This window comes from Bos indicus, chromosome 18 (genome assembly GCF_029378745.1).
Source record: "Bos indicus isolate NIAB-ARS_2022 breed Sahiwal x Tharparkar chromosome 18, NIAB-ARS_B.indTharparkar_mat_pri_1.0, whole genome shotgun sequence".
In the NCBI taxonomy this organism is placed as follows: Eukaryota; Metazoa; Chordata; class Mammalia; order Artiodactyla; family Bovidae; genus Bos; species Bos indicus.
In genome coordinates, this window is record NC_091777.1 from 35,687,001 (window position 1) to 35,713,543 (window position 26,543).

General features: G+C 51.8%; 2 protein-coding genes and 1 long non-coding RNA gene across 12 annotated transcripts in view; 2 read left to right on the forward strand and 1 right to left on the reverse strand.

Moving 5' to 3' along the window:
* Positions 1-8,688, forward strand: part of RIPOR1 (RHO family interacting cell polarization regulator 1) — a 16,189-nt gene extending 7,501 nt beyond the window's left edge. For 3 of the 5 annotated variants that reach the window (XM_019978838.2, XM_070770775.1, XM_019978837.2), the window contains exons 2-22: positions 235-361; positions 476-628; positions 795-873; positions 1,592-1,615; positions 1,707-1,760; positions 1,917-2,069; positions 2,181-2,244; positions 2,333-2,376; positions 2,455-2,580; positions 2,976-3,124; positions 3,198-3,327; positions 3,403-5,094; positions 5,178-5,299; positions 6,171-6,303; positions 6,566-6,701; positions 6,824-6,985; positions 7,242-7,397; positions 7,565-7,761; positions 7,850-7,933; positions 8,041-8,131; positions 8,271-8,688. In XM_019978838.2, the coding sequence (XP_019834397.2) occupies positions 258-361; positions 476-628; positions 795-873; positions 1,592-1,615; positions 1,707-1,760; positions 1,917-2,069; positions 2,181-2,244; positions 2,333-2,376; positions 2,455-2,580; positions 2,976-3,124; positions 3,198-3,327; positions 3,403-5,094; positions 5,178-5,299; positions 6,171-6,303; positions 6,566-6,701; positions 6,824-6,985; positions 7,242-7,397; positions 7,565-7,761; positions 7,850-7,933; positions 8,041-8,131; positions 8,271-8,368 (3,951 nt within the window). In that variant the 5' untranslated portion in view covers positions 235-257 and the 3' untranslated portion in view covers positions 8,369-8,688. Of the gene's footprint in view, positions 1-234; positions 362-475; positions 629-794; positions 874-1,591; positions 1,616-1,706; positions 1,761-1,916; positions 2,070-2,180; positions 2,245-2,332; positions 2,377-2,454; positions 2,581-2,975; positions 3,125-3,197; positions 3,328-3,402; positions 5,095-5,177; positions 5,300-6,170; positions 6,304-6,565; positions 6,702-6,803; positions 6,986-7,241; positions 7,398-7,564; positions 7,762-7,849; positions 7,934-8,040; positions 8,132-8,270 lie in introns of those variants that run through there. The other 2 variants (XM_070770774.1, XR_011561504.1) reach the window with 2 other exon arrangements.
* A 4,458-nt stretch (positions 8,689-13,146) lies between these two features.
* On the reverse strand, positions 13,147-21,372 carry LOC139177086 (uncharacterized). The gene is made up of 2 exons (XR_011561508.1): positions 20,059-21,372; positions 13,147-19,527 (listed from the first exon to the last, which is right to left on the reverse strand). It is a non-coding gene; the product is annotated as an uncharacterized lncRNA (long non-coding RNA).
* Positions 21,373-21,478: 106 nt separating this feature from the next.
* CTCF (CCCTC-binding factor) overlaps positions 21,479-26,543 on the forward strand; it is a 45,672-nt gene continuing 40,607 nt past the window's right edge. For 2 of the 6 annotated variants that reach the window (XM_070770780.1, XM_070770783.1), the window contains exons 1-2: positions 21,482-21,685; positions 25,569-25,685. The gene's annotated coding sequence lies outside the window, so the exon portion shown is untranslated. Of the gene's footprint in view, positions 21,686-22,963; positions 23,738-25,568; positions 25,686-26,543 lie in introns of those variants that run through there. The other 4 variants (XM_070770782.1, XM_070770784.1, XM_070770786.1 and 1 more) reach the window with 3 other exon arrangements.

Genomic DNA, 26,543 nt, shown 5'->3' on the forward strand with positions numbered 1-26,543 from the left:
GCCCCGCGCGGCAGGCGGAGCCTGCACCTCTGCAGGAAGTGGGGGCCGAGCCGAGGCCACGCTGAGTCCGAGACCGAGTCACCCGCGGCCGCCCTGTCATTAGGGCCCCGGTGCGTTTTGGACTGCCGGCGGCAAGCGGTGGTATCCGGCAGGACTGAGAAACAGGCTGGGCTGCAGGGAGGGGGCTTCAGGGGCCTGACTGGCGCTGGACACCAACCCCCTCGCCACCCCCAGGGAGCCCCGCGCGGACTCATTCCATGATGTCCCTGTCGGTGCGGCCGCAGCGCCGCCTGCTCAGCGCCCGGGTCAGTAGGAGCCAGTCCTTCGCAGGCGTCCTCGGAAGCCAGGAGCGGGGTCCCAGGTACGCAGCAGAGTGGGGCTGACTGGGTGCAGAGAGGCTAACCGGGTTGGAGTGTGCTAGTGAGGGTGTGGGGGAGGACTTCTTGCCTCTTTCTGAGTGCAGTCTCTTCTTCAGGAGCTTCCCGGCCTTCAGTCCTCCGGGGCCCCCTAGGAAGCCCCCGGCGCTCTCCCGAGTGTCCAAGATGTTTTCAGTGGCGCACCCGGCCCCCAAGGTCCCGCAGCCTGAGCGCCTAGACCTGGTGTACACTGCACTCAAGCGAGGCCTGACGTAAGCAGTGCCTTCCCAACCCCTTGTCCCAGGATCCCTCCCTAAGGCCTCTACCCTTCCTGCTAATGGGAACCTTCCCCAGCTTCACTCCCTCTCCTCACTGCCCCTTCCTTGGGCAGATAGAGGCTGGAGAAGTAAGAGAACTCTGTGGTCACCGTTTACCCAGGGCTTATTTGGAAGTGCACCAGCAGGAGCAGGAGAAACTCCAAGGACAGATAAGGGAGTCCAAGAGGAATTCCCGCCTGGTGAGTGAAGAGTTGACATCCTGTATGTCCTGGTTTAATGCTCTTTGCTCTTGTGGTGTTGAGGGGCTGGGCAGGGCCAGTGCTGGCTAACATCAGGGCTGTTTTCTGGGGTGACTCAGTCCAGGTGTGACTAAAAAAGGGGTATCAGGCAAAACTGATAGGTTTCTTTCTTCCTCCTTCCCAGGCTGCGTGCACTTTCTGCCTGTGACCCAGTGCCTGCCCCCTGGGAACTTCCAGTGGGGTGGGTCAAACCCCACTGACATGGACAGCGGGAGATTATGTTGAGATTAGGTTTTGGTGGTCCTCAGCGAGAGCTATGGTTTTTTCTGGGTAACAGTTCAGGGCTTCACGGAGAAAGAACCATTTCTGCTGGGTCTAACAGGAGTTCCCTGTTAGGGGGAACCAAGCATGAGGAGGCGCAGAGCTCTCGTCCTAGGGATGGTCGCAAAGGCAGTGGTCCAGGGGAGGGATCTCACAGAAGAGGCAGGGGGAAGAGTACTGGAGTGGTCCTGGGGACCAGATCTCTGACACCAGCAGAGACCAGGCATGTGAGAAGGTAGGCCAGTCCCCCCTTTGACTGGAATGGCTGCAGACTGTGGTGTGAGAGGAGGAACCCTGGGAGGGAAAGGCGCTGGATGGTCTGGCCAAGCCGGTGCCCCTGCTGGAGTTCTTCTCCTACCTCCTAATGTGTCCCTCTCCCCCCAACCTCTCCCTGCAGGGCTTCCTGTATGACCTGGACAAGGTGAGTGTATAGAGAATGGTGTTGGAAGAGGTTGACTCAGAGGTAGGTAAAGAGCCCTGGGCCTCAGGCTTCTAACACACCTTTCCCCCAGCAAGTCAAGTCCATTGAACGCTTCCTGCGACGGCTGGAGTTCCATGCCAGCAAGGTACTGGTGCGGCATACCTGTGTGTGCTTGCAGCTTGGGGTGGGAGGTCGGGTGTCACAGGGAGAGTGGGTGATGGTAGGCCCTGGGGAAGGCCCTGGGGGAGCAACCCCAGCAGTGAGTCTCAGTCCCTGTCTGCCACCCGACTCCTCTGCCCAGATTGATGAACTGTATGAGTCATACTGTGTGCAGCGGCGTCTCCGGGATGGCGCCTACAACATGGTCCGTGCCTACAGCACCGGCTCTCCGGGGAGCCGTGAGGCCCGGGACAGCCTGGCCGAGGCTACTCGAGGGCATCGCGAGTACACAGAGGTGAGCGGTGTGTGCCCCTGAGGCCGAGGCACAGGGTACAGTAGAGTTGGTGAGAGGGGAATGGCTTTTGACCTCTTCTGTCGTTCTCCTCGCCCCTGTCTCTTTGTCCAGAGCATGTGTCTGCTGGAGAGCGAGCTGGAAGCACAGCTGGGCGAGTTCCACCTCCGGATGAAAGGTACCAAGCAGTGAGGTGTCAGCCAGGGCGGGGAAGTGTGTGCCTGAGACCTCTCGACCCAGCTCATCTCCTTCTCCCCCACTCCCAGGGCTGGCCGGCTTCGCCAGGCTGTGTGTTGGTGACCAGTATGAGGTAGAAAGATGGGAAGGGAGGGGCTGGGGTGGCGGGGTCGCAACATGGAAGTCTGCTTTATCTTGCCTCTTCCCCTAGATCTACATGAAATATGGGCGTCAGCGCTGGAAACTACGGGGCCGCATAGAGAGTAGTGGAAAGCAGGTGTGGGACAGCGAGGAAACCGTCTTTCTGCCTCTTCTCACGGAATTCCTGTCCATCAAGGTGACGTCTCTGCCCAGGACCATAGGATACCAAGATGCTGTGACTCTGTGACCCGTGAACCCCTTTGGACCTTCATGACCTTGAGACCCTTAATGCCTGTGACCCCCACGTGGTTCCTTGTCCCTGTGAATGTGTGACCCCCTTGACCTTCATGACCCTGTGATTTCCCCGTGATCTTCTGACCTGGTGAATATTTGACCCCTGAACTCCCATGAGGCTGTGACTTCATGACAATAGTGACTACAGATTTGGACCTCTGTGATACTCATGCTCCCAGAATGCTTCAAGCCTGCATGGCCCCATGACCCTGTGACTGTGCAGGTTCAGACCTCTGATCCCCCACAATCTCGTGATCCCTACACCCTGATGACCCTACCATGCATTCTTGGCTACAGGTGACAGAACTGAAGGGCCTGGCCAACCATGTGGTTGTAGGTAGCGTCTCCTGTGAGACCAAGGACCTGTTCGCTGCCTTGCCCCAGGTTGTAGCAGTGGACATTAATGACCTCGGCACCATCAAACTCAGCTTGGAAGTGACATGGAGGTTGGTAGGGCTGAGGGACTTGGAGACAGGGCTGGGGTTTGTGGCGTCTGCTAACAGATTCTTTCCTCTCCAGTCCCTTCGACAAGGATGACCAGCCCTCAGCTGCTTCTACTGTCAACAAGGCCTCTACAGTCACCAAGCGCTTCTCCACCTATAGCCAGAGCCCACCAGACACACCCTCACTTCGGGAACAGGCCTTTTATGTGAGTCACATCCCAGGCTCAGCACCACCTTCCCCAAGAAGAGGTGGTCCTGAAATGTCTTTTCCTCTCTCCCAGAATATGCTGAGGCGGCAGGAGGAGCTGGAGAATGGGACAGCATGGTCCCTGTCATCTGAATCTTCTGATGACTCATCCAGCCCACAGCTCTCAGGCACTGCCCGCCACTCCTCAGCCCCCAGACCCCTGGTGCAGCAGCCTGAGCCTCTGCCCATCCAAGTTGCCTTCCGAAGGGCTGAGACCTCCACTTCTGGGCCCATGGATGAGGAGAGGGCTGTGGCCCCAGCCCTAGCCAATGGGCATGCCCCCTACAGCCGGACTCTGAGCCACATCAGTGAGGCCAGCGTGGATGCTGCCCTGGCTGAGGCTTCAGTGGAGGCTGCAGACCTAGAAAGTCTAGTCCGGGGACCTAGCCCACCTGCGTGCCCAGATCCCACCCATGGGGAGCACCCTGCTCGTGTCCCTCCTGTCCTGGATGCTGGCCATTCTGCCACAAACCCCACTCTCAGTACAACAGGCCCTGCCCCATCTGCTCACCTAGGCTCGGCGAACAAGACCATAAATTCTAGCTCTCCTGAACTGCCCACCCAGACCACTACAGGCTCCACCTATTGTGCCATGAGCCCTACCCATAGTGCTCCAAGCCTCATTCACTGTACCACAGCTTCTACCCACAAGACCGTGGTCTCTATCCTCACTACCACAGGTCCTACCCCCAGTACCACAGGGCCAGTCCAGACCACAAGTCCCACCCACAAACCAGTGCTTTCTACCCTCACTCCTGCAGCTCCTACCCCCAATGCTACAGACCCAGTCCAGACCACCGCAAGCCTCAGCCACACTGTCACAAACTTGACACACACTGTCACAAGCGCTACCAACAAGCCCATGGCCTCTACTCTCATGACCGCAGGCCCTACAGCCAGTGCCACAGGTCCAGTGCAGACTACCACTAGCCCCACCCACACCACCACAAGCCCCACCCACACTGTTGCAAGCCCCACCCATGCTACTGCAAGCCCCACCTATACCACCACAGGCCCCACCCATACTACTGCAAGCCCCACCTATACCACCACAGGCTCCACCCACACCACTGCAAGCCCCACCTATACCACCACAGGCCCCACCCACACTACTGCAAGCCCCACCCACACCACCACAGGCCCCACCCACACTACTGCAACCACTACTCCCAAAGCCAAGATGTCAACTAACACCACTACACCCAATGCTAAGGACCCAGTCCAGACCACCAGCAGTCCCACCCATTCTGTCACAAGCCCCACTCTTATAACTGTAAGCTCATCCACTTTTCTAGACTTTGCCAAGCTCTCCAGCCCCTCTGCAAATACAGACCCTCCCCACCTAGGCACTGACCCCCTATCTGGTAGTTACCTAGCCTCTACTCCTTGCACTCAGGCAGACCCCATATCCCCGAGCACCTCCCATCCAAGTCCTGCTTGTTCCAGTTGGGAGCCCCTCACAACCCCTTCCCCAGATCCCTCAGAAGCCATCCGTCAGAGCCCAAGTCTCCCTCCCTCACCCCTAGCCCCTGTGCCCCAGCATCCAGACCCTAAAGTGGCCAGGGCTACTCCGGCCCCAGTTCCAGGGGCAGCTGGAGGGGCTGGGGACAGGAGGCTGGAAGAGGCTCTGGGGGCCCTGATGGCTGCCCTGGATGACTATCGTGGCCAGTTTCCCGAGCTGCAGGGCCTGGAGCAGGAGGTGACCCGGCTGGAGAGTCTGCTCATGGTAAGGAGGGCCAGACTGGGCTGCAGTGTACAGGGAGGGCAGCCAGGCAGGGGCAGCAGCTCTGACGCCCTTCAAAACCCCAGCAGAGACAAGGCCTGACTCGGAGCCGGGCCTCCAGTCTAAGCATCACTGTGGAGCACGCCCTGGAGAGCTTCAGCTTTCTCAATGAGGATGAAGATGAAGACAATGACAGCCCTGGGGACAGGTGAGAAGGGCGAGGGGAGGGGGAAGAGGGGAGGTGAGTACCAGGTGAAGGAGAAAGGTGAGAAAGCGGAACAGGTGAGGTGAGGCCAGGTGGACCACGTAGAGACAGCAGCAAGACGAGAGGTGGGCGGGAGGAGCGGGGTTGCTGGTGGGTGCTTCTGTGTTCACCCCACCCATGTACTCGTGTGTCCTTGGTGCCCATGTTTTCAACCCCATCTGTATCCCCAGTGCTTCTGGCCACCTTCCTCCTCATCCCTGCAATGTCTGCCTCCCCCGTCGGTCCCTGTCAGCTCCTGAGTCTCCAGCTCCTCCGCTCTTCCTTGGCCTCACCTTGAACCCACGCTATGAACGAGCCCTTTCTGTGCCTCCCTGTGCGTCCTGGGTCCCTCGGCATCAGCCTCCACTGTCTGGATCCCGATTGGCCCAGAGACCCGGGCCCCTTGGCTCTCTGTCCCGGAGTGGCCTTTGCCAACTCCCAGTTGAAGATCTTACGCGGCCCCTCCTCCCTCTGATGCTGCCCAGGTTACGACCCCGTGCCCCGCGCCCCTTGGGCCACAGCCTCTCGCAGTCCACTTTGCATAGACTTTGCATCCCGCCTGCAGCCCTACTCCTGCCCGTCCTGGCCCCAGCGGTGCTGGCGGTCGTAGCTGAGGTGGCCCTGGGCAGATGGGCTCTGGGCAGACCCCTGCTACCACCTGTTGGTCCCAACCCTTTCCTCCTTCTGGAAGTCTTCTGTGAACTTGCCCATTGTCTGTTGTTTGTGTGTTATCTGTTCTGTTCTGGGATGGCGGGTGGGGGAGCTTAATAAAAATTCACTGGTGACCAGATGATGATGTCTGCTCCTGGGGCGGTTGACCCCATCTTTCTCTCAGGCCCCCAAACAGCCTAGCACCTGGGGCTGAGGACAGCCTCGACTCGCCCAGTGCCCGACCCCTCAGCACAGAGTGTCCAGCTCTGGATGCTGCCTTGGTTCAGCACCTGTATCACTGCAGCCGCCTCCTGCTGGTGAGGCTAGTGGCGTTCCCCCCACCCTCCCCTGGTAGCTGCTTCCCCCAGGGAGCCCTGCACCTCATTCCTGGCCCTTCACCCCTCCTCTGAGTTCCACTCCCCAATGTCCCAGGGCCTGGCTTTTGCTGAATGGAACACCTCCCACACTCTGGCTCCCCCAAGCCTCTCCCGATGCATGCTGGGACTTGCAGTCCCCGGTCTCCATCCTCTCTAAGCTCTACCTTGAGGTCTGAGCTACTTGGCCACCCCTGTTCTCCAGAAACTGGGCACATTTGGGCCCCTGCGCTGCCAGGAGGCATGGGCCCTGGAGCGGCTACTGCGGGAGGCCCGAGTGCTTGAAGCAGTATGTGAGCTCAGCAGGCGATGGGAAATACCTGCCACCTCTGCCCAGGAAGGTAAAGGCTGTGTGGGCCCTGGTATGTGTGTCCTGGAGCTCCCGCCTTGCCCTGCCCCACCTGCACACTTGTCTCACCACCTGCTTGCTCTGTTGCTGACAGTTTCCTGCATCTCCTCACAGTGGTGCAGTTCTCAGCCTCTCGGCCTGGCTTCCTGACCTTCTGGGACCAATGCACAGAGGGATTCAGCCCTTTCATCTGCCCTGTGGAGCGGGTGCTCCTCACCTTCTGCAATCAGTACAGCGCCCGTCTCTCCCTGCGCCAGCCAGGCTTAGCCGAGGCCGGTGAGTGGGCTGCTGGCCTTCCTCCTCTACCCTCCTTTCTCAGATCCCCAGTGATGGGACCTTAGGGAAAGCCAGGTCAGCCCACACAGACACGCTGAGTTGAGCACTGGGAAGAAATAGCAAAGGCACATGGTTCAGCACAAAAGGGCCCAGATTGGACAGGGACTTCCTGGATGTGCACCAGGGATGGGGCACCCTTCCCTCTAATGACCCAGGTCCCTCCACTCCCTGAGACCTGCAACCCTGCCTCCCACAGTGTGCGTCAAGTTCCTGGAGGATGCCCTGGGCCAGAAGCTGCCCCGGAACCAGGCAGGCCCTGGAGAGCAGCTCACCGTCTTCCAGTTCTGGAGTTACGTCGAAGCCTTGGACTGCTCCTCCATGGAGGCCTATGTAACTGAGACAGCTGAGGAGGGTGAGGCAGTGGCCCTGGTCACAAAGTGGCCTGGCCCTGTGGGTGGGTCTGAAGGTGTAGATTCAGGACACGAGGGTACAAAAGACCCTACCCCTGGAGGCTCTTTGCCCTGCCACCTTGTTCCAACTGACAACCCCCTCCCCCACTGCCCAACTTCCTTCTTTCAGTGTTACTGGTGCGGAATCTGAACTCGGATGACCAGGCTATTGTGCTGAAGGCACTGAGGTTGGCACCTGAGGGGCGGCTCCAAAGGGACGGGCTCCGGGCCCTCAGCTCTTTGCTTGTCCATGGGAACAACAAGGTCATGGCTGCTGTCAGCACTCAGCTCCGGAGCCTGTCGCTGGGCCCCGCCTTCAGGGAGAGGGTGAGAGTTGGGCAGGCCTCCCTGGAGGGTGGAGGCTGGGGTCCCAGGCTGAGTCCCAGGCTGAATTTACCCTCCCACCCCTACCCAGGCCCTGCTGTGCTTCCTGGACCAGCTGGAGGATGAGGATGTGCAGACCAGAGTGGCCGGCTGCCTGGCTCTGGGCTGCATCAAGGTGACCCCTGCCAACCTTCCCACCCTCTGTCTGCCCTCCCAGCTCCCCGAGCCCTGGGTCCTGAGCCTGCTCCCCTGGGCCCACCTCAGTGCTCTCTCCCCTGGTAGGCTCCAGAAGGCATTGAGCCCCTGGTGTACCTCTGCCAGACGGACACAGAAGCCGTGAGGGAAGCAGCTCGGCAGAGCCTGCAGCAGTGTGGTGAGGCTGGGGATCAGGAGGCACGGGTCTAGTTGAGTTCTAGGACATTTGGCTGCTGGGAGTTGGGGTGAGATGGTTTCGGGGCGGGAGGGAAGGGTGGAGCTAGGACCACTCCTGACCCCATCCTTATCCATTCCAGGAGAGGAGGGACAGTCTGCCCACCGAAGGCTGGAGGAGTCACTGGATGCCCTGCCCCACATCTTTGGGCCTGGCAGCATGGCCAGCACAGCATTCTAAACTCCCCACCCAGCGGCCCCCAGTGCCCCTTCCCCGCACCTTCAGGGCTTACCAGGCACTGGCAGGGAGGATGAGGGCTGGCTCCAGGCATCCCTCCCTCACAGATTCCTATCACTGAAAATCTAATATATTCTCCTGTTGTCCTTGGGGTTGGTGGAGTCAGTGCCACAGTCAAGTGCCTCCCAGCCTTGGCTCAGCACACTTGCCATAGATCGGTGTCCTGGGCCTGGCCGTCCTGCCTCTGCCCTGCCCTTGGTTTTGTATTTTATTTACAGAGTTTTACAGAAAATAAAAAAAAAAGCAGAAATGCCTTTCCTACATAGCCTGGACTGGTGCACTTCTAACCTCCTGCTCCAGCATCTTCTGGCTGTGGCCCTGACACTAGTGTGTCCACACTCCAACTGTGACAGTACCATGTGCTTTTGCCCTGGAAATCCAGATGGAAGAAGCCCAGAGGCTGGAAATGGGCTTGGAAAAAAGGGCAGAGGAAGAGGGTGGTGGAGTGTTGCTGAGGAGGCCTGGCCTGCAGGTGGGTGTACCCTGGGCCTGGAAGCTATAGGACTAGTCTGGAACTAAACTCTGGAGCTGGCCTAGAGAAGGCTCAAAGGGTGCCAGTCCTGGGAATGGCTCCCTAGCAGCAGCTGGCTTGGCTGGGAGGCAAAGAGGAAGCAGGCAGGAAGAGACGGTGCGGTGGTGGCTAGAGCTTCTGGCCACCAGGGGGCAGCAGAACCCCGTCAGGGAATGCCAGGCTTCTGGGTCTTTACTTCAGCAAAGGCAACTTCCTACAGAAGGGGCTGTGCCCAAGGAGGTGGGTGGGTTGAGAGGAGGTTCTTGCCGAGGGGAGAGCTGGGGCCGGGAAGACAGGTGACGTGGGTGGCTGCCCTATGACTCTCTTTAACAGTAAGTCCCTCCTGTCCCTGAGCCGCCTCCCCTCTGTAATAACAAACCTGACTAAACCTTGTGACCTTGCCACAGCTGGCAGACTCATGCTGCCCCAGGGAGAGGGCTCACGTGAGTTTATTAACCCCAGAAAGTTAACGAGTTCAGTGGGAGGGACCTGAGGGTAGGGTGGGACTGCAGGATGGCAGGTCTGTTCTTAGGAGGACTGGAGGAAAGCCCACACTCAAAGCTGGAGAAACAGGTCTTGCACCTTCCCCCTGTCCCGCCAGAGCTTTCAGTGGCGACAGCGCAGGGGAGGGCCTTCCCTGGTCCCTGAGCCCACTCTGGTGTCCCCATAGCACAGCAGCGTGACACCCTGGGGACAATCTGTATGCCTGCACTCAGGAAGAGCCAATGAGGTGCCAATAGCCCCCCCGCCCCCTCAGGGGTGACCCAGATCCCCAGAGAGCTCTGCCCCCCTGTGCTTTAGAGCTGTGTATGTAGAGGTTTGGCTGGGCCTTTAACCACCTGCTGGGGAAGCCAAGCTGAGCAGAAAAAAAAAAACGGTAACAGGAAGGAGCACAGGAAACACCTGTGTGTGGATGCAGGTGGCTCATTCCAGTTGGGTGGGGGTGGGCGCGGGGGTGGGGGCAGGCTGACCGCCCTCAGCACATGGGCTGCGTGTTCCCTCTGTAACTGTGAAGGGCGGTATGGGAGAGATGGTCAGCTCAGTTTTGGGGGGATGATCGGCTGCCGTAGCAGGGGAAGGCAAACAACTGATAGAGACCGAGCCAGCACCCAAAGCTGGCCACAGCCTGGGCTTGCTGTAAGGGCCCCCGAAGCAGCGTTGCAGGCCCAGAACCACCCCTAGAGTCCCTTAGGCCTGTGGCCCCACAAGAGCCCCACTGGGAAGACAGGACTGTCCACTGACATCCAAAGCATGGCCTGTGTGCTGGGGAAAGAGGAAGTGAACACAGGCCTAGCAGGTCCTGGGAAAGTGCAGCGGGGTGACTAGATCAGCAGTAACTCATGGCTCAACCCCACAGGAGAGGACAGGGCCTGGGCAAGAAATGGAGGGTGGAAAAACACCCCTGCCAGGGGTCAACAGGTCACTGGAAATTTGAGTGGCCCTACATCTCTGCTTTCCTATTCTGGGAAGGGATAGGGTACCTAACTCTGTCCTCTACAAGGAGAGCCCTGAATCCTGAGCCTCGTATTCAGCTCTAGGTGAGGGTGGATTGGAGGGTCAGGGTGAGTAGGAGCTAGACTTAGGGTGCTGTGAGGTACAGCGGAAGCACTGTCAAGGCTGAGACAGAAAGAGCCTCAGGCCTTGGCCCCATCGAGCCTACCCAGTTCAGAGCAGTGGATCAACCCCAGAACAGCCACCCAACCCCTCTCCATCAATTACTTAAAGTCAGGCTGTATGGCCTCCTATGCTCAGGCCCACGTCTATGAGGTGGCAGGAATGGGGAGTGGCAGGGGAAGCCCTTGTCCTCCCTTCTGCACACCCTGCCCTCCCCAGCACATGCAAACCCTCACAGGTGCTCCCATAGGTCTTCCCACAGGGCAAAGCTGCTCCCAGCACACCTCCTCCCCTGCTGTCACACAGGTTCGGAGAGGCTCTCACTCTGGCGACTCTGGACAGTTTTGAGCCTGCTGCCTCCAGTGACGGGAGGCTCATGACACCACCAGGAGTCAGATGCACCAGAGCAGGGAAAGCCTGTACCCAGCTGTCCTGTGGAGCCTGTGCCAGCTCTGTGAGGGGACAGAAGGAAGTGGGCCTCCAAAGTCTGTGACATCCTGACAAACGCCCCATCGATCAAGTCATCAAGGCCGCAGCCATGCCCTGGCTACTATTGCTGGGGCTCTCCCCTGGAGAAACTTATAAGCCCATGCTGCAAAAAAAGGGACCAGGCTGAGGTAGTCCAGGATACAGTTTATTGGGTCAGTGGGCACTGGATCCCCCCACCCCACCTCCTTTCCTTTTGCCCTCTTCCAACCTTACCTTCTCACCAGTCTCCTACTCTCCTTCCTCATGTATTCAGAGCTGCAGAAAACCAAAAAAAGAAGAAAGAAAAAAACATGTTGGTAAAGGCAAAGAGGCAGATGGGTTGGCATGTGGGAAGAGAACTGCTTCTTTGTCTTGCCCACAGAGTGGGGGTGCCTTCCTTGTGGGCTTCTGCCTGGTGTGTGGGTACAATTTGCTGAACCCTGGGCATATGACATGTTCCCCCCACCCCTGGCATCCCTGGAGGACCCTATTTAGGCCATCTCTCGGCTGTGGACAGAAAGCTGTTGGCCTGACTGCTGGACCTGGCTCTCCTGGGCCGATGTAATACAGAGGGTGAGCTTGGGAAGGACTCCCAGACCTATATGAACTGCTAAGGAAAAACTATCATTTGGAAAATAAGACTGTCATTGGCCTGCAGGGAGAGGCCTCTTGTTTCAGAAGGCTGCAATGAGGTGATGCTCACAGTTTGAGTTTGATATCAATAGTCAAGTCTCATTTTTCTCTGAAGACACCCAGAGCATATTGGATCTGCCAAGAGTATTGACTTGGAGAAGCTGAATAAGCAACTGAATTGCCATGCTAACACTGATGTTTCTAGCTGTTTCCTCTGAATCTCCCTACAGCTTTCTCCTCCTCAAGCATCCTCTTACAAACGTCACTCCACAGCATTCCATTCTAGGCCCCTTGCTCCTCTCTTTTGAAACACACTCCCTGAACCACCTTATCCATTTCTCTGGCTTCCATCTATATGCTAAGGCTGTATGCCTCATGGCTGTGATTCACATGGCTCTCTCCTCATCTCCTGACCCTCATATCCAACTGCTGACTGGATGCCTTTTGAAGAGCATGCTCAAAATCAAACATCTCAAAACCTGCTTTTCCTCCCAGACTCTCAGGGTTACCAACTACCTAGGTACTCAAGCCACACAGCTGGGCCTCACTCTTGATTCTTGCCCCTGTGCCCTCATCCCAACCATCAGAATCTTCGCAATTAAATGCCCTAAATATTGATAAGTTCTGTTTCTCTTCATCCCCATTGGCACCACTCAGTTTCCAGACATGTTGACCTCTCTCCTAAACACTAAAACTGCCCCCTCACAGGCTCCCTGTCTCTGGTCTTGCCCTTCTTCCAGCCAGTCTCCAAGGTGCAAAGTGATTTCTAAAAACAGACCCATCACTACAGTCTGTTTCTTAGGGAAAATTCCAGCCCCCTCAACCTGGCTCACAAAAGCTTTTAAGTGGGTTCCTCTCTCCAGCCCCACTTCTGCCACCTAACTTCTCAGTCTGCACGGGACCTCACTGAACCATCCTTGGGGCTTGCTTGCCCCTCTGTGGTACACTCCTCATCTTGCCTTGCTAATGCCTGGTTACTTGATAGGCTTCAACCTAAACATCACAAATTTCCTCAGGAAGCTTCCCTTCCACTGTGCTCCTATCATAGGAGCATGCGTTTCCCCTAGTACAGTTTTAGGGGAATCACACCTCACTGCAATCACTGTTTACACCTCCAATATATACATCTGTAAGTATTTGCTGACTGGTCAGCTAGGTAACGCATACCACCCAAGTCTGGGAAAGATGATTGTTGCCTTCCTTGTAGAGCTTGGTCCAAGTTTTTTGTTTTGTTTTTAAACAGCTTTATTGAGATTTAGTCCGCATACCATACAATTCATCCGTTTAAAATGTATAATTCAGTAGTGGCTTTTAGTGTATTTAGGGTTCTACAATCATCACCAAATCAATTTTAGAGATTTCATCAACCTCAAAAGAAACTCAGCACTCCTTAAGTATCATCCCCAGGACCTCTGCATCCCCTTCCCTTTCCTGCCCCCCAGCCCTCAAGGCAACCACTAATCTACTGAAACCACAGATTCTATAGATTTGCCTATTCTGGGTATTTCTTTTCTTTTTTTTTTTTTGGCTGAGTCACCTGGCATGTGGGATCTTAGTTCCCTAATTAGGGACTGAACCTGCGTCCCCAGCAGTGGAAGTGGGAATCTTAGCCACTGGGAGGTCCCTGGATATTTCTTATAAATGAAATCAGGTTAGGTCTTTCCAACTCACTCAGTTCTAAAATTCACTTGAGAACTTCCCTGGAGATTCAAATTCAGAGACCAAGGAATCTTTTATTTTAAACATGTGCTCCAGGCAATTCTTGTTTAATCAGGCTGCATCTGCCTTTACTGTTCCCAGCAACTAAGGCCAAATATATAGTAAGTGGTCAAGAAATAGCTTTTGATGCATATCTCTAAAACTTAACACAATATGAAAACATTGTGAATATGAAAGAACAGTATATGTTTAGTGCAGAAAAAGTCTGGATAAAAATACCCCTCAGAGTCCCCTATGAAACATAGCTCCTTAGAATGCACTTTTACCACTGGGTTCTCAAATAAGGAATGGAATGGAAGCCTGAGCAGGGGACAATACAGGCAGAGAGAAGTGAGGTCAGATGAGTGGAGGAGGCAAATTGAATCCAGAGGGGGCAGTTAGAAAGGGGCTTGTGGAGTGGCTGAGGAGTTGGGATTTACTCCTAGGACACTGGGGACTCATGCATGGACTTGAAGCGGGGGAATTTTGTGATCCCATCTGTGGTTTGGAAAGGTTGCTTTGTGTTGAGGGAGGAGGCAGGGAGCAGTGAGGAGCCTGATGCTAAGCCAGGTAGAGATAGAGAGGAGGTTAGAGTGAAATGTTCAGAAGGTAGAATGGACGGGATTTGGAGACTGATGGGATGTGGGAGATGAGAGAATGAAGCCTAGGTTTCTGGCTGGTGTGGTGGATGGATGGGGGTGTTTTTCACTGTAAAGGGGGAGCCCTAGCGAAGCAAATGAGGAGGAGAATGACAAGGCTCCTAAGGGTAGCCTGTGAGCCATCCAGGAGAAGTGTCCAGAAAGAAGCTAGACATGTAGATCTGGGCAAGAAGAGATGTAGGCTAGAGGGAGAAGTTGGAGAGTCATCCTTGCTTCCTTGTCAAGTCTCGTATGACCACAGTGATATCTGGTGACCAATCTGGTCCTCCCACACCTGCTACCCATACCCTCCTTTTACTTGCTTCTCCATCCTTGATTTTTACCTACTAAAACTCATGAGGGTTTAATGTCTCCAGATTAATACAAGACAAAACATGAGGCACCTGAGGGCTAGGGGCATCATCTCTCTCCAGTAGCACCTTGAACACAGACCTGGGCATAGAGCAGTTGATTCAGGACTTGCATGCATGCATGATCAGTTGCTTCATCATTTCTGACTCTTTGTGACCCCATGGACTGCCAGGCTCCTGAGTCTGATGGCCATAGTCTTTAATTAATTAATAGGGCTCCTGAGCCACCTGGGAAGCCCTATTCAAGGTTTACTTAGATTAGTAAATGGTTATTCCAAATACCTCTTCTATTTACTAAGAGCCTGAAATTTCCACCATTAAACCCCTCCCTTTGGGTTAAGGCACTGTCCAATTTGCATGGAGGGGACGAAACCTTTTTACCTCTAAACAAATCACATAAAATTCGGAGGAGAGAAAATGAGGGAGCAGAGAGGTCCAGAGCTCCCTGATAGACCTCCCTTCCTTTTCCCCCTCCCAAGCAGTCCCTGAGCTAAAGCATCAAGTACAGATGATCCCTATAAAAATGGAAATGTTACCTAACAGAGTGAAGAGCGCAGAGTGGCCAGTGAAAGAACAGGAAGAGAGGGTGGGGCTGGAAGATCTGAGTACTCATTCTGGTTTTGTCAACAGGTTACTGGACAACTCTGAGCAAGTCACTTCACTTCTAGAGTTAAGGACAAAACTGGTTGGCTCTTCAAAAAGAACTGTGAACATCAATTAACAGGGCAGGCATGAAGGTGTTTTTTAAAATCAAAAGTGAACAGATTTAAAAAAAAAAGTGAACAGATTAGGTGGATTATTTAAGGGTGATCAATGCATATCTGAAAAACGCAGGTAAGAGCACAGAGAACAAAAGTAACCTACTGCTCAAATGTGAGATGTAGGCCCAGGCAAAATCCTTTAGACTTTTGCCTGGGCAAAAGTAGAGAGCAGTAGTTTGAGCTGGGAGGTAAAATAGAATTTTCATAGGGATCTGAAGAAAGCAGATATCAATAAGGAAACAAATTCCTGTGGTCTGGGTAGGAGATGATATAGAAGGGCAGGTCTTTAAAATTTAGGAGAAAGCGGTTGGCCCTTGGCAGTTGAGATTGAAAGTTTTCCAAATATCTTACAAGATTTAGTATCACTCACTACACCCTCATCCAAAAGAATGGGATGACTTACTGTCCCCCAACACTCTTGTACCCTTTTATGCCCTTGATTATGGCTCTTCACCTTACATGCCTTGCCTTGTTAATGCCTTCTGAGCTTTTGCGTGCCTGTGTGCTCAGTCATGTCTGACTCTTTGCGACCCCATGGACTGTAGCCTGCCAGACTCCTCTGTCTATGGGATTCTCCAGGCAAGAATACTGGAGTAGGTTACCATTTCCTCCTCCAAGGGATCTTCCCAACCCAGGGATCAAACCCACATCTCCTGCATTGGAAAGGTGGATTCTTTACCACTGAGCCACCGGGGAAGCCCTTCAGATCCTATTAACACAAAGCTGAAATGAGATACCCCTGGGAAATGATTTGCTCCTTTATGAGTCCATTTCTTCCCATTATCACAGTTATGCATTAATGTGTTTTGGTTTTGTTTTCTAAACTTTATGAGCGGGAAACACATCTTGGGTCATCTTTGTATCCCAGTGCCTAGAAAGGGAGCTGAAGACAGCAGCTGCTAAGTCGCTTCAGTCGTGTCCAACTCTGTGCGACCCCATAGATGGCAGCCCACCAGGCTCCCCCATCCCTGGGATTCTCCGGGCAAGAACACTGGAGTGGGTTGCCATTTCCTTCTCCAATGCATGAAAGTGAAAAGTGAAAGTGAAGTCACTCAGTCGTGTCCGACTCTTAGCGACCCCATGGACTGCAGGCTACCAGGCTCCTCCGTCCATGGGATTTTCCAGGCAAGAGTACTGGAGTGGGGTGCCATTGCCTTCTCCAGCCGAAGACAGCAGTACTCAGTAAATCTTTGCTGCACTGGATTATGCCTCACACATGTCCTCAGTAGACACAGAGCAATGGAGTCCTCAGGTGTAGCTTTACGTCTTACCCCACAAAGTGGGGAAGAGTCTTGCCCATTGTTCCTCAGAAAATCAGCACATCTCTCCTCAATTCATTGAGACTCTTGCTTAATGAGTTCCCAAAAAACATATAAATGATCACGATTATTGCAAGCTTTACCTGGGGACAACAGTGGGAGCTAAGGAAGATTTGGAAATAGAATTGTTCTTCTGAGAATAATAGCACAAAATACACTTTCCTCAGAAAGAATGGCTTCCAGGCCAAGGAAAGCCTAGTCAGTAAGTAATTCAATTAATTAATCCTATTAATTAATTAAAGACCATGGCCATCAGAAGGCAGATTTGGGAGTGAGGGTAGGTTAATAAGCATAAAAATAAAAAAAATTATAGTTTACATTTATTGTGTGATTATCAGTGCCTCGAACTATGCCTAATGTTTTATTTGGATTGTCTCATTCAGTCCTTACCACTTTGTGAAGAAGTGTTATAGAGAAGAAACCTGCAGTTGAGTTGTTACTAATTCACCCAAGATCACCCAGCTAATAAGAAACCAAGATAAGATTCAAATGCCGGACAATATGACTCCAGCATATTAAACATTTACATTATATAAATTAACTGCTTACTGAAGCTTCCTGATAATATGGCTTCCCAGGAGGTTCTCCTACAGGGAGAGAACATACCTTTTGCCAGCACGTGAGCACCAGTCCACCTCTCAGTTAGTAAAATGTCACTTGGCTTATGCATCAAGCTCCTGTGAACCTGATGAGTCTCTAAGGAAGGAATCCATTCTGGAGGCTCAGGGCCAGGTCTTAGAACCTAGTGACTTCACTACTGCCACGAGGTAAGCTGACAGCCTTCTGGTGATAATGCCTTGAACTCCTGTGGACAATAAACCTGAGACAGTCCATGGGAAGAACACTTTTTAAATTACTGCTGCTGCTGTTGCTAAGTCGCTTCAGTCATGTCTGACTCTGTGCTACCCCATAGGCGGCAGCCCACCAGGCTCCAGCGTCCCTGGGATTCTCCAGGCAAAAACACTGGAGTGGGTTGCCATTTTCTTCTCTAATGCATCAAAGTGAAAAGTGAAAGTGAAGTCGCTCAGTCGTGTCCAACTCTTAGCGACCCCATGGACTGTAGCCCACCAGGCTCCTCTGTCCATGGGATTTTCCAGGCAAGAGTACTGGAGTGGGGTGCCATTGCCTTCTCCATCTTAAATCACTGGGCGGTTTTAAATCACTACAGTTCTCTCTGGGTGACATAGTCTGGGATAGTACTATAGGCAACAAACTTGTCCTTATTTTTATCATCCCAACTGTTCCGCAGGCTCTCACCATATTCCTCTTCTCAGCCTGTTTCTGTCCGGCCTGAAACAGACTATCCTTTTGGACTGGCTTTCTGTCCCTTGATCTTTAGAGCCAACTTCATGCGCAAAGTAGGACACATCACCATTTCCTGCAAGAAGAAAACATTTCCTTTTGTTCCTTCCTAGTGATTCTCAGCATTTTCTCAGCCATGTCCGAGCAGCACATGGGATCTTTGTCTTCAGAGAGCAGAGAGCAGGCTGCAAGGCCACCTGGACCTCATTCTGGTTTCTAATTGATTCCTCAGAGGTCGTATAGTTGTAATGATAGTTGATACAGTGTAAATACAGTAGTTGTCTTAGTCTGTTCAGGCTGCTATAACAAAATACCACCAACTGGGCGCTTATAAACAGCAGATGTTTACTGTTCACAGTTCTGGAGGCTGGAAAATCTGAGGTCAAAGCACCAACATGGTCACATTCTGGTGAAGGCCCTTTTCTTGGTTCACAGCTGGTGCCTTCTGGCTGTGTCCTCATGTGGTGGCAGGGGCTGGGATTTCTATGAAGCTTCTTTATAAGGCACTGGACCCATTTCTGCATTGGAGAAGGAAATGGCAACCCACTCCAGTATTCTTGCCTGGAGAATCCCAGGGACGGGGGAGCCTGGTAGGCTGCCGTCTATGGGGCGCACAGAGTCAAACACGACTGAAGCAACTTAGCAGCAGCAGCAGACCCATTTCTGAGGGACGTAAGCACCTCCCAAAGGTCCCACTTACTAATACCATCATATCTAACATTAGGATTTCCACACATGAGTTTTGGAGAGGACACAAAGATTTAGACCATAGCAGCTGTAAAGATAATTCTAAGCACAGCTGAGGTTTTTTTTGTCACTTAAATATATTGCTTTACATTTACCTACATTAAAGCTTTAGATGACATTCTGGAAGCTTAAAGATAAGATGTATGAGGTAAGGTCTTAGAGAAAGTGAATTAGATTATTACAAGTGCTAGAAGAAAAAGAAGCTAAGAATTGAAGTGTAAATCAGCTTTGTTTTCAGTACAAAGTTCCTAAGTATACCAGGAGCTTTTTGGAGTGGCAGGCTGAAAAAAATACAAAATGCAAATATGCCAAAGATGTCTGGTAATTTTTCTCAAAAAGTTTGCCTTTTTTTTATGCCTGAGTCCTCAAGTATACATGAGATAACGGGAATAATTTGATTTCTAGAAAAAGGGGTCACATGTAAATTTTCCAAATATTTCACCATTTCTAGAATAGTTAATCACATAAGGCAAGTACCTAAGACTAGGTATCAGAAAACTTGGGTCCTGGTCCTGAGAAATCAAATTATCCCTTTTCTTCACGTCTGTACCCAAGCAGTTAAATGTTGTTGGAGGAAAATCACACACTGGGCCAATTGGTTTAACTTTAAACTCATGGTCAGGACTTCCCTGGCAAGTCCAGTGGTTAAGAGTTCCCACTTCCACTGCAGAGGGTGTGGGTTTGATCCCTCTTAGGGAACTGAGATCCTGAATGCTATGTGACCAAAATAGTAATAATGAACTCATGACCGCAAACTTCAAATGGGTACCAATACCACTAAGGCAGTCCCACTAGGAAAACTGCAAGCTTGTTTTACCTCTCCCCTGCATCTGCATCCATCTTCACCCTTGTTACTCTAATTTCCACAGTGGAAGCATCCTGTTCCTATCCAGGGTCAAACCTCCCAGTTTCCTTATATTCTTTCATGAATTTCACCCTGATTTAAGTCAAACAAGGGAATTTCCTGGCAGTCCAGTGGTTAAGACTCAGCGCTTTCACTCCTGTGGGTCTGGGTTCGATCCTGTAAGATCCTGCAAGCCCTGCAGTGTGGCCAAAAGAAAAAAAAAAAGTCAAGCAAGACTTTGTTCTCCTGTAGCACTCCCAATGACAAATAAACATGCTATAATCCTTTCATCTTGTCATCCTCCCTTGACCCCATATCCTTCCACATTTATCCCTGAATTTCTTTGCTCCCTTTGTGGCTAAACTTCATGTTGCTTATGTGTGCTGTCTCTATTTCCTTACTTTCCCGATCATGCTTCAACCCATTCTGCAGCCTGCTCAGTCGCTTCAGCTGTGTAGGACTCTTTGTGACCCTATGGACTGTAGCTGGTTATGCTCCTCTGTCCATGGGATCCTCCAGGCAAGAACACTGGAGTGGGTTGCCATTTCCTTCTCAGGTCAACCCATTCTAGTCAGGTCCACATCTCTGATTAACCAACATAAATCAAGCCAAACTCACCAGTGATAATCACCAGTGACTTACAAGGTAGCCAATTCAATATAGCCATGTTTCTGGCCCAAGATGACCTCTCAGCAGCACTAAACACAATTGACCATTCCTCTCCTACCTGAATCCTTCTCTGCCCTCGGATTCCAAATTTAACACTCAGTGGATTTCCTTCTGTCTTCCTGGCTGTTCCCTCTCAAATCTCCTTCTCCATTACGATATCTTAAATGCTGGGGTGCCTAGGATTTGGCCGTGGAACTTCTCTTCACTCTTTCCTTCAAGTCAGAGGTCATACAAACTGACAGGGCTTGTGTTGGCTTAATCAGCTTATGCACTTTTAAAACATCTGATACAGTTGCCCACACCTGGAGATTTTACAGTAAAAAAACAAACAAACCCAGATTTCCTTTAAAAAGAAAAAACAAAATAGGTGTCAGTATTGGGCTAACATTTTCATAATGGAACAATCAGCTCAATGGAGCAGCAGCTGTTCACTTGACGCTGGGTCCGTTTGCTCCCCCTTGATCTAAGGTAACGGAATTAAAGATACAGTCCTGAACCAGATTCTCGTAAGTATCAAAGGTTCTCCTCCTGAGCCACCAGAACATCTTCCAGTCAGTCTTCAGGAAACTTTATTGCTGGTTGGGTAGAAGAGTCTGCAGGTGCATCCTTGGGAGGGGGAGGGGCGACCGCACAGCGAGGGGCTTAAGGACTCCGCCTACAGAGAGCTTAACAGTTCTTAGGCAAAAACAAGAAACTTACATTTTCAAATACACAATTACACTGCGCCAAATAGAGAACATCCTTTTGGCAAAAGACTGGTACGATCGTTCGTGTAAAAGCATTAAGTCTGGCCTTCCGCTGGCCTCTCCCGGCCGAAGTGGCCTGGGCACACCAGGAGAAAGCCCTCTTCTCTCACACCCAGTATTAGGAAGCCCTCTTGTAGGGCAAAGAGATCCCCAGGACAGCCCTGCCTGTCTTGGCTCGCGGGGTAAGGATTGTTTCCGAGGACTTGGGAGTGAGAGGGGACCCGCCCGGCCTTACCCGTGGCGGGCTGCCGTGCGGCTCTCGGAGGGCGGGTCCGGCCCGTCGAGGGCGGAGACTAGGGCGGGGCTCCGCCCAAGAACCGCCTCAGCCCCACGGCCTAGTCCCGCGCGCGCTTCCTCCAGACACCCTCCCCCCGCCCCACGTCCGCCCTTTCGGATTGAGGGCGGGAGACTGCAGCTAAGCAGGTCAACTGGGCCGGGATCCTGGGCCGCCCAGAAGGGACTGCCTCCGCCCAGGAAGCCCCACCCAGCGGGAGCCCGGACGTCGGGCTCCCTAAGAACCCACGCGCGATCAGTTGAGGGCGCGTGCGGCGTGACGCGACCCGCAGCGCGTCCCGTGACGCCATCGCGCCCGCTTTTGAAAGTTGGCGCCCGGGGCCGCCTCCCATGCTGCCCTGCGCCAACCCCTCCCCTCACCTTTCCTCCCCCGCCCTTCACTCGTCGCCCGGCCGGCCCCCCCACCCGTCCCTTCCCTTATCAGCACCCGCGGCCCCGGCAGCGCCGACGCAGGCGCACTGCACCGCGCCGCCGCCATTTTGTGTCCGAGCCTGTGGAGCGATTAAACCGTGCGCGGAGCTGCTTCTTTGGCGGCAGCGGCGGCGGCGGAAGCCGGTGCGGGTGCGCGGAGCTGGCTGGGGACGCCGGGTGGCCGGAGCGGTGGAGCGGCGGCGGAGCGAGCGCTGCGGGGGGTGTGGCGCGGAGGTAAGGGGGCCCCGGGTGGAGGAGGTTTCGCGGGCCGCCTCTAGGTGTCACGATGGGGCCGCTCCGGTCGGCGCTGGCTGCAGCCCGGCGCCAGCGCCGCCGCCGGGGGGTGTTTGTCTCCCTCTACCGTCCCTGCTGCGGCGCGGCCGCCGCCATTGCCCGTCCCCGCCGCGGCCGGGCCGGGCCCCCCTCCCCCCCCCCCCAACCCGCCCGCTAGGCCTCCCTCCTACGGCGCGCTAGGCCTCCGGCGGTGGCAGCTACAGAGGCCCGCGCGCTGGCGACTCCATTTTCCTTCCTTTGTCTCTGCCCTCGAGGCCGGCTCTTGGCCCGGCCGCGGCCCGCCCTCTGCCCTCCACCCCTCCCGCGGCGGGTGGCCTCAGCCGAGAGGCGATGTCTATGCCCCGTTTTCCGCGACCCTCTCGCTCAAGGGTCCAGACATAGCCACCGCGCGCGCAGTCGAGTCTCCGTGCGGTATGGGTGTCAGGTCGTTGCCGACGCCTCTCCGGCTGCCCATCCTCCAGCCTGCCCGGTCCCCGGAACCTACCCGGCGGCCTGGCGAGCGTCTCCCGCCGCCCGGCTGCTCCGCGGTCGCTCCCAGTCCGCGCGTCGCCGCCGCTGGTCTCCGTCTCCACCGAGTGGCGCAGGCGGCGCTGCTGCGGCTGCGAGTAGAGGGACCCCAGAGCTGCCGAGAGCTCCCTCTGCAAGGCTGGCTGAGCTGCTCGCGCCTCTACGCCGCCTGAGCGGGCGGGGGGACGCGCGCTCGCCGCCCCCGCCGGGCCCCACTGCGCCCCCAAACTAGCGCCGGGCTCTTTGCGTGATCCGACCGATGCGGTCCCGCACGCCGGGCGAAAAGGACACAAGTTCCCCAACAAGTAGTTTTTTTCTCGAGCTAGGGTCGGATTCTCGTTGCATTGATAGCAGCCTGACTTCATGCACTAAGAGATCGCAAAGGGATCAAGACTTAATTTAATTCTGATCTCAGTGACGTGACAAATTCCTGAATTCGGGATTATGGGTTGGCTAAATTGATTGAGGCAACTCTTTGAGTTTCTGTCTCGCTTTGAAACTTCCTGACGATGACTTACTACTGTACTTAGTACCTGATGCTTCAGGGCTAGGCGAAGGCAGTTCTGTCGCGGGATTGTGCAACCCGATCTAAAGCGCCAGTAGGGCAGAATGAATTTGTTCTTGACTCCACTGGTAATTTGCCCATATGCTGAAATATGAGGGTTGGTGTTGTAATTGAATCCTGGGTCACTAGTTGCAGTTGGTTTATAAATATCTACGCCTAATGTAACTACTCTAGTAGCTGACTTCCTGTAGCTTTGAGTTCAGCAGTAAGTAAACATTCGCATATGAAGCGTCTTCCTGCTTGCTTTGAGTTTAGATCAACTATAAAAGTTAAAATTCCAGGTTCCCCTTAGGCAGTAAAAGAAGTTAAACAGGGCATGTATGTTAAATTCACTATGTCTTTAAGCCCTCTTGCATCATTAAAAAGCTTCCTGTTGAATTGCCAGGTTTCCCCCCTCCCCCAATATGCTAGCTAGTACCTTAATACAATATCATGCAGCAGTTGCTTTGGAGAGAGGAAAGAAAGTCTTGATTAACTGACGGGCAGGGAGTGGGGAAGGAGAGCAGGGAGGCTATGTTAAATTCATAAGAACATTAAAATAGCCTGGTGCTAAGCGAAATTGACCGATCTACTGTGTGTAATCTCTGTAGAATTTTGCGGCAACTGCCTCCATAGGGGAATCTTTTCAACATTACTTTTTTGAACCCTATAAAATGTTCCTTCTCCCTCTCCAAAATAAGATTGCACTAAGTAACTATATGCAGCAGTGTTGATGGAGGGTCAGTCTTGAGAATAGAACCACACTTAATTGCCTAATACATTAGTCCATTTGTGTAGTTTTTGGCATTCTAGTAATTTTCGGTTTTGCTTTCCTTTTGAAACTGTGGATGGCAGGTGGCATGTTTTACTTAAAATAAGCTCCACACGGGATAAATCCAGCAGGTCTGTGATTGAGTCAGCAGGAAAGCTTGTTTTCCCAGGTTAGCATTGTGCTCCATAGACCATATTTTGCTTCTTGATTTCAGTTGCGCTATATAGAGTCACCAGCTTCTTGGTTTTACACATCATTTATTTTGTTCTAAAGGTATAGCTCTTGTCCACAGGGTTGCTATCCTTTGAGATTTCCTATATGCCAGGATTCATACTTTGTTGTTTATTTGATTTTGTGCTGTTTTTTTTTTTTTTTTCCCCCATGCCATGAGGCATGCAAGGATCTTAGTTATATCTTTTAACCCATGTCCCCTGCAGTGGGAGTGAGGAGTCTTAACCGTTGGACTGCTGGAAGTCTCCTTTGTTTTTATTGGAAAACGAAGTCTACAGAGAGAATAAATTGAGGACCTAAGATTACCCAAAGAAACGTATTGCTAGTATGGGAAAGATTACAATAGGAATGCTTACCTGCATAGGAAAATACTGCTTATTTAAGAGTAGCTGTAAAAGTTATCCTTAATATGCATTAAAGTCCTAAGAGCTTTAGGATTTTGCTTTAAAGAACATACAAAAATCAGGGCACCCACCAAGGACTTCTGAGTGGCTTGGGGAGTTCCTTACGAGTGGCAGAAGCCACCTGTGGCTGACTAGGGTTCTGAGAAATCCTGTGGCAGAGCTTTTCGGAGTGGTGCCTGCTGGCAGAATGTATCTCGGGAGACTGGTTTTTTGCTTGAGGGATGCTACTGGCATCAAATCCACTCCACATTATTTACTTTATAGGCTCTATGTCATTTTTTAAAACCAGATACCTAGCTGACCATCTATCTAACTTATTTATCTATCTTGGTTTCAGATGACTAGAAATGCTTTTGCAAAAAATTAGGTCCCTCTTCAAACAAGTAAGATTTATCATGATTTAATGCATTGAGAAAGAACATACAGGTTTAGAAAGAATAGTAATACATAACATTGAGGTACATGGTTCACAAATGTGTGAATTAGGCACACCGTATTTATTGTTTTAAACGTCCCCAAGCTTTCTCTAGTTGCTGTGTTCAGCTCTTCCCTGGCTGTACCTTTGCATTTTCTCAGTGTTTAGTATTTAAATGCAAAGATGTGGCTATTGAATATAGACTGCTAATATATACCCCAAGAATAATGGGTTTTTTCCTCAGTTGATCTTATTTTTAGTCACCCTTCCAATTTTTAGGGGCATAAAATTTCATACCTTTTGAGGCACCTTGGTGACAATATATGAATCCAATATAAAAGTGTTTCTTGGATTAAATACACTAATTATCTACTTATGTTGTTATAAATTGCCTTTTTTTTTTTTCAGCAGCGAAGACTTCTTTAGCTTCATCTGATAAAGTATCATAATAGTTTTATGAGATGAATTCCTCTTAATTGTACCTCATATGCCAGTTTCTTTGGAAATGGTTAAATTTAGGTCTTTGATTTAAGAGTAATGTCCATCCCCGCCCCTGCCATGGAGTTAAGTACCACTCTACCATTGCCTGAAGCTTGACAGTCCATTTATTTGTATTTTAGAGACAGAATTGTTAAGTAGCAATTTGACTTTAAAAAAGTATTTTGTTATTTGTCTAAGAAAAGGTATTTCATTGCTGTGCTTTTAGGACTGTTGAAGGTCAGTGAAAGCTCCCTCCATAGTTATCTTATTACACTGAAAAATATAGTCTTGAGGTTTAAACTAACAATCAGTAAAACCACTACTTTAATAATAGTAATGTGACAGTTTAGCAAGTATACTGTTTTTTCCCAATTTTATCTGTCTTCCTCTTGCTTTCATTTTGCTTTTCATACTATGTCTGCATTTGTGTGTATTTGGTGTCCATAAAATGATGTGTGCTTCTGTTTCAGAATGATTACAGACCTGGGTCCAAAGAACAAGATGCAGTAGCGGACAGATTGCTGACCAGAGGCTTGAGAGCTGAGTTCTGTTTTCCCTGCTCAAACTGACTTTGCAGCCACGGAGAGGTAAATGCTATTTCCACTTCTTGGTCTTGCATATAGGAGTAATAAAACCTTTCTGGGGTTGGAGGATTTGCTGGCTCATTCTTAAGTATAGGAGATATAGGACAGTGGATAATTGAGAGCATTTAAGCTTTATATTCAAGGAATACTCCATTTGAAACTCTCTTTGCACTGCCATACACTAGCTGGCTGACACTGGGTAGATAACTTAACCTTTCTACTCCTACAGTTGTTATTTGTGAGAATAACACCAGTTAATGAGGTTATTATCAGAGTTATGCAAATTTGTATAAAGCATTAAGTACCATTCTGAGTATGTACGTAGGAAGACCCCAGGATGCTCAGAGGTTAAAGCATCTGCCTCCAATGCGGGAGACCCAGGTTTGATCCCTGGGTCGGGAAGATCCCCTGGAGAAGGAAATGGTAACCCATTCCAGTATTCTTGCCTGGAAAATCCCATGGACGGAGAAGCCTGGTAGGCTGTAGTCCATGGGGTCGCAAAGAGTCGGACACGACTGAGCGACTTCACCCACTCATTCTGTAGAAACCCTTGAACTATAGATTTTGACTCTTGACAAATGACCTCAAAAGTCCATGGCCTGTGGCAGTTTGTAGTTTTGGTGAGGAACAGATGGAATCCTGTGCTTGAAGAAGCTGATATCCTAGGTAAAAATTGTCTCACTAAATTTGAGTTAACCTAGCTAATGACCCATGTTTATATTGTAGTGTTACAGTCCTTATAAATAATTTTTTTGGGAAACATTTGCAAGGGTCACTTATAATTTACTTTACCATTTCTGCTGTTAAATATAATGAACAGTACAGGATACTTGAAACAGGCTTCTCATAAATGTCAGTGTC